The 6966-nt window shown below is 45.6% G+C and overlaps 1 protein-coding gene across 4 annotated transcripts in view; it reads right to left on the reverse strand.

Annotated features, from left to right (window-relative positions):
* The window catches only part of ATXN7L1 (ataxin 7 like 1), a 116057-nt gene extending 109226 nt beyond the window's left edge, over positions 1–6831 (reverse strand). For all 4 annotated transcript variants that reach the window (XM_080577594.1, XM_080577591.1, XM_080577592.1 and 1 more), the window contains exons 1-2: positions 6517–6831; positions 5937–6005 (exon numbers count right to left, since the gene is read on the reverse strand). In XM_080577594.1, coding sequence (XP_080433720.1) covers positions 5937–6005; positions 6517–6631 — 184 coding nt within the window. In that variant the 5' untranslated portion in view covers positions 6632–6831. The remainder of the gene's footprint in view (positions 1–5936; positions 6006–6516) is intronic.
* Positions 6832–6966: the final 135 nt, after the last annotated feature.

The following is a 6966-nucleotide window of genomic DNA, read 5'->3' on the forward strand; positions in this document are numbered from 1 at the left end:
TTTTGTTAGTTACTCTAAAATTACTCTTAATAACAAGCTGTCATGGCGCTCGTATAACCTTATGGTGGAGTTAACTCTAAGAAATACTCATATCTATACACTACTTTTACTGCAAGTGATCTTTCCTAGTGATGCACGTAGTGTTAGACATCTAACTTTCACTAGAACCACCAGAAATTTAAGCTTTCTGCCAACAGGTAGAATGGATCGCTCTAGTGATCCATAACTTAAACAAAAAGTATTTTAACCATGTTTCCTATAGGATTTTCCACTGTTCCCATCTCATATACCTCAGCCCTGGCTAAATGGTCAACATCTTTTGCCGCAAAGGTAAAACGGAAGCTGATAATGCCCTAGTTTTTAGTTACCTAGGAACAGAAGGCCCATTTCTTGGAAATTACTCCATTTCTCAGTGGCAACTTGTGTAGTCCTTCTTTAAGCATGGAAACCTGTATTTCATCTATAAACTCTAATCCACATGCAGAGGCAGATCAACAAGGAAGCACACGTGTTTCTGTATCTCATTCAGAATTAGACACACGTTATTTCACTTTCAGCCTTGACAACAGGACTTGGGGTACACTGTCGCAGACATGTCATTTCCCTCAGATAAGTTACAACAAGTAGAAGGAATGTCAGAGCCAGATCCTCCAAAAACCTCACAATCCCGATTCAAACCATAGAATGTCTGACCAGAGAGCACTCCCATTGCTCTGCTTTTGTTACCCAGAGTGTGGGTTGATGAACTATAGGACATAGACTCTAGCCTCACAGTTGCACAGTTGTTTTCTGAAAGCTGACCTACAGTTCTTGCTAAATTTCTGGGCACAATCATACACAAGGTTTCATTCTTCCTCCACCACCGGTCCTTAAGACACGTTGTCTGAGGCCACAACCAGGAGCCACTCTGCTCCCCTTGCTATCCACGGAAAAATAGATGGAGTCAGGTATCACATCTGATCAGGAATACCAGAGCCCAAATGATTCAAACCCACTGCCATTTCTCATCCTGAAGAAAACCCCCTTGGGACCTTTGCTCTTTACTCTTATTCTCAGCGTAAAGATAAGAACGGTGAGGAAAAGTTTCTCTTTAGGACAGACACGTTTTCGTATCCTGCAAATTCTCAGGCTGTTCACCCACCAAGCTCTACCTGAATATTACATCTGCTTAAGAACCAGTATCTCTGGAAGACCTTATTAGCCTACAGGGAAGAGAAAGAAAATTTTACAGTATCCATCCCTCTCTTTCGCCCACTACAAAACCAAAACCAAACAAAAAGAACCTAAATCACCAACTAAGGTAAGGTGACCTAAATCCACTGACCTCTTCACCTCTTCCTTTTGGGGCATGCCATTACCATTTTCTTTCCCTCTCAGCCCTTCCCAACATTCCCCACCACCACAAAAAGGTGAAAGATGAAGGCAACTAAAAAAAAAATTACAGCTTATTCTTAAGTTTTTCTTTGATACGTTTTTAAAGGAGACAGACATCACCATCCACAAACCACTGGCAAACAAAAAATTAAAGAAATCAAATCAACTCCCTATGCTTACATTAACCAGCTGTTTGCCTTCTCTTCTTTCACAATCTTCTCATAAATAATTTTAGTTCTCTTCCTTGTTTTTCATACAGTACAATGCTGTATGCTACATCTTTCTTTTCCTCCCCTATAGAAGTGTTCCCTATCATCTCCCATCCTCCTTAACTTCTTATTTCTCCATGAGGAACGATAAAATCATCAAGATACTTTTCTGAAGAAAAAAAATACTGAAAGCAGAGCTAATCAGCATCCTTTTAATTTTGTTCTGATGTTACCAGGGCATTTAACAAAAAACTTTCCATCAGATATTTACGTGGGAAGTCAAAACAGGAAAAATACTGGAAACAATCATCCAATAGATAAAAAACCCTCTAGTTTGCACGTACAATCTTCAAGTAAAATGGTCACATTTGGGGCTGGACAACTATCGTACAGAAAATCTCAAATTTTAACGCAACATCAGAAAAACAGAACAGAGTATTTTATGTAACATCCTTAATGCTAAACAACAATGAAACAGTCTGGTTACTGACAAGATTATCTAAGACAAAACACACACATCATCAGACTGAAACCTCAATAATGCAAACCCACTGAACTGAGAAACTGAAGTTGACTATGACACCAAGTACCCAGATTTAGATCTAAATCCCACAGGTCATATTTAACCCTGCTGTAGTTAGGAAAGATACGCAGGATATCTTTTGCTCCTTAACAGCCCGTGTCTGCCTAGAAATACTCCCAGCACTTAATCCCTGCGCATTTGCTAAACTGACTTTATATACAAATAAACAAGAGTTCTGTAGGTAAGAAAAAACACACATTCTTCTATTTTCTTAAATGTTGTATAAAGTCAACCATATGCCTCCAAAATTCATCTGAAATCAGTTGCAGGTTATTACTGGCAATAAAATGCCACACTATCTATTCCAAGCATGCAGTTACGGTGACTTTTCACAGGACACAAATTGTCAAATAAACATAGACGCATTTTGTTATGCACGCTATCGATAAGAAAATCTTCAATTCTTCAAATATGCCATTCAACTTTTTAAAATTCAATATAAATTCCAAATGCTTCTCCTATTCTGATAACCCCTCTTCGAGCTAAGCTGGTTGGTTGGTAGTGATTTCTCAGATAAGTTACACAATACTGTTTCAGCTTCCTGATTAGATAAGCAGATAAAGTTGTTTTTTTTTTTTTTTCTGGCACACACATTTATGCATAAAATTTTTCATTTTCTGTGAACACTTGCAACTTCGTAATCCCCTCTCCACAAATCTACGTGCCAGTAAAAGTCAACCATGGACAAACTGCATCACTAAAGGAAAACATAAAGTAAGTATTAGCATGCAAAAAGCAATTCTGTCTACAAAACTGAACAAACGTTCAGGAAATTTCTCTCCCTCTGTGCTGCCTATATACACACACTGTAGAATAAAAGAAAGCAGCGAGCAGTCTTTCTATGGCATTACTCCTTCCCTACAGATGGGGCACGGGGTACACTCGGCCTCAGGCATCTCTTGAGTTACAGAAAGGAACAGCATGGCCGGACTGTGACCCCCTGGCCCAGGGACATGCTAAGAGGTACCCATCACATTGTCAGGAGGGTTTGGGATCCCATTTCCCTGCTGCCACCGGAGAACACCATCTCCTGAGTCCCACCTGGGCTGCCAGGAGGAGGAAGAGCAGCCCGTCACTCTAAGCACACGTAGGACGTGACCAGAAAGGAGGCAGCAACACAGGGATGAAGCTGGATGGAAGCACTTTTTGACACCTGGTTCTACCAAAGCCAAACAAGCCCCTTCGTCGTAATACGGAGGAGACCACGGCCTTCCCCACACCATCCTCCCTATGAACAGCTTCACTCATCCAAACACACCCCTTGCCTAGCTGCTTATAAGGGAAAGGCCAGGCAAATCTGGTCATATTGACCAAAGCTGACAAAACCCAGACAAATATTACAGGAAGCAAGTGACAAGATCAGATTTTCCACTGTCTTTACTGAACAGGGCTGTAATTTTTAATACTCACAGTCCTGCCCATCTGTAACCGCAGCTACCTTATGCACATAAAGCCCGATTTCTGTAAGACACCGCTTACAATCCCCAGCACTGCAAATGGCATAAGAATCCCTACACAATTACCTAAGACTGCGAAGCAAAAATGAGTTGGGTTTGGTATTAAGACCTACCACAACTCCAATCCTTGTCTATTAACAAAGCAAATAAAAAAAGTCAACATCTCACGCAACAGATGTGTGCAAGATCCGAGTAAGAGCACAAGCGTCTCTGCAAGTATGTCAGCAATGTTTTCTGTAAACCAATCCAACCCTTCAAATTTTTCCCCACCTTTACTCTTAAGGATAGCAAGGCTCAAGGAAGATTTACAGTGAGAGTTCAGACACATGGGTGGGTGTGGTGAAAGCACCTGTATTAACAGACTGCTTAAGTGAATACAGTAGAAATATTTCGACACACGCTAATTTATTCAAACTTTGTGGAAGTTCTTTCTAAGTGATCCCAAGCAAGTTACCACTTGGAAACAAAACAGTTCCTAAAGCTTTTTGTTTTCTAAATACGACAGTCATTTTTGTTTGTTTCTTGTTTTTCTTTTAAACTGTACTGCAATGCAAGCACTATGAAAGCTAATAAGCAGTTCACACCTGTCACAACCAATGGCAGTAACGACGTTACGCTTTGTTTGGAAATAATTTTTATGGAGAGCACGTTTAAATAAATCTACCTTGATGGAGTCTCTAAACTCCCCAAAAACAAACAAGGAGAGACTACAGCTCACAGCCTATACTGATTCGTTCTAGGAAACGATTTGCATATTAGGTATGACTAAGGAGTAGTGATGCTCTTCAATCTTTATGTCTCAAATAACTTCACAATGAGAATTTGTGCTCAAGGACTTCTAGGCACAAAATATTTAACCTCAACAAATTACTCTCCTTATGAAGGCCAAGCTCTAGTAGCAAGATTTTTGTTCAATTGCTTTTGAATCAAGTGTATGCTCAATGCTACGGACAGACTCACAGACTGGTGCAGCCTTGAGCGTTTACCTATAAATAAACTATGTTAGAATCCCAGTTCTGTCTCTAACTTATTTTTGGGCCGCAAAATAGAGTTCAGGCATGTAAGAGTCAAGACGGGAACACAACCAAGCTTGACGTCTCTATGGAGGTCTTTAAAAGTGGAGGTTTTATGCTACTTTTAATATATTTTTATTTAACGTGCGCTCCACTCCAATCTTGTAGTTTATCACACAAATTTATGTTACTGATTAATTCATTCTTTTTTCAAGATCTTGTTTATAAGACATAATATTCTAGCTGCCAAGATGCTCAAAATTAAACACGCCTGTAATGACAACAATAACATGATGAGAAGCTTAACATCATTTCAGAATATGTATTATGACATTACAGGTAATAGTGGGATTTCTCTCAGCAACCCTAAGTCACAGAGAAGTTTCACTATGATGGGATCACTTGTTATGAACCGATTTCACAACAAGTATTACTCGCTATGGGAAGGTTAGAAGTGCATAACACTGTCCTTAGCAGAACAGAAACAAATAGAAAGCTACATGACAATATGTCCCAAACCTTTTCACTAGCTGCATTAGGTGTTACTCCAGTACCGTGTTGAGGACACACATCACAAACAAAATGTGTCAAATGGGTTTGCCTACGCTCACCAGTGAAGTTTCTCCTTCAGCAACTGACAGAACTATGTCAAGTATGGCATATTAGCAAATACCATTAGCCTGGAATTTGCCTGTTCGTATTTATGGTACCAGAAAACCTTATGACCCAAATGACCTTTTATATTTGTTTTTGCATAATACGCATGACTTAGCCTGGCATAAGGTAGTATTAGATGTTGGCTGCTTCAGTTGACTGTAAATCACACTCGGCAGTGAGAACGAAAGAATAAAACGCGATTTAACCTAAAGTGAATGAACTCAAAGATTGCGAGAGACTATTTCAATGAATAAAAACGTTTTTTGCAAGAGCCAGCGATGATAATATAAGGCTTAAAGTTGATACCCAGGTTTATATGCTCATCTTCAGAGAGATGCAAGTGGATCGTTGCGCCAAGAAGGGCCACAGTCCTCGAAAAAAATCCAATATGGCCACTGACGTGTGGTTGCCTTTTGACTTAAAATTGCCTTATCTCTTAGCACGCCTGCCAGCCGTATGGATACACCTGTTATGCTCGCATTTGGAGAGAAGTTGACACGGTGACAGTCACCTGCGTGCACCCAGCCCTGAAACATCCAGGGCAGAGCGCTCCGCGTGCCACCAGCCTGCCCTGCCAAGGCCAAACCACAGCCACCGAGAGCCGACAGACAGGTAGAGAGGTGTGCCAGCACTATCCACTTACCTTCTTTATTAAGCCTCATAACCTCCCTGCTCTTTCCACCCTCCTTTCCAGCCTCTTCTAGCTCTACACCTGCAGAAGAGAAGCAGAGTCAGGCAGGCCCGAGGTGTGCAGTTATTGTTCGGCGGGGGGGAGGCGGTGGCGAAGGGGGGGGGGGGGGGGGGGCGAGGATCTTGCGGGGCGATTCTCCCCGCACCGCCACCACCACGGGGGCACCCGGCCCCCCGAACCACCCCCCCTCGGGGCATCCTCCTCCCCCTTTATCTCCCCCCAAAAAATTCCCGGGGGGGGGGGGGGGGGGGGTTAAGCGGCAGGGCACGGAGCACGCCAGCGCCTCCCGCACACATGGCACCGGGGGCTCGGCGCGTCAGCTGAGCGCCCGGGGGGGCGGCACCTCCCGCAGCACGGCCCGGCCCGGCCCGGGAGGCGAGGAGGAGGAGGAGGAAGGAGGAGGAAGGAAAGCGGAGGGGGGGGGGTGGTGTCGGCCCTGCCGGCCCCCTCCCCCGGCCCCCCCGGCCCCTGCCCCGCCGCCGGGGGAGGGGAGCGGCGTGCGCGGAGCCGCGGGGCCGGTCCCTGCCCTTACTGTGCGGGGGGGCGGCGCCGTGAGCGTGCGGGGGGGCGGCCTCCCGCACCCAGGCGGCCCAGGGCTGGCCCAGGAACGCCTCGGGACTGGGCACGGGCCGCTCCAGGGCCGCCATGGCGCCGCGCCTGCTCCTGCCCTCCTTGTTGCTTTTCCCGTTTCCTTCGGCGGCGGCGGCGGCGGCGGCGGCGAGCGAACGAGCGAGACACGGGATTCGAGAACGCCGCACGTCATCCTCGGGACGTTCCGCCGCCCACACGGGGGTAGTGTCAGCCCCTGCTCCCTATCAGATCGGGCTCCCCGCCGCACAGCGCGCATGCCCGCGGCCCCCCCGCGCCTGCGCTCCGCTCCCCGCAGCCGCCGCCGCCGCCGCCGGGGCCCTGCCGCCGGCCCCCGCTTCGCCCCGCAGTAAGTCCCCGGGACGCGATTTCGGGAGCCCGGCCCCCCCCCAAC

Source organism: Anser brachyrhynchus (assembly GCF_964034855.1).
Source record: "Anser brachyrhynchus genome assembly, chromosome: 1".
In the NCBI taxonomy this organism is placed as follows: Eukaryota; Metazoa; Chordata; class Aves; order Anseriformes; family Anatidae; genus Anser; species Anser brachyrhynchus.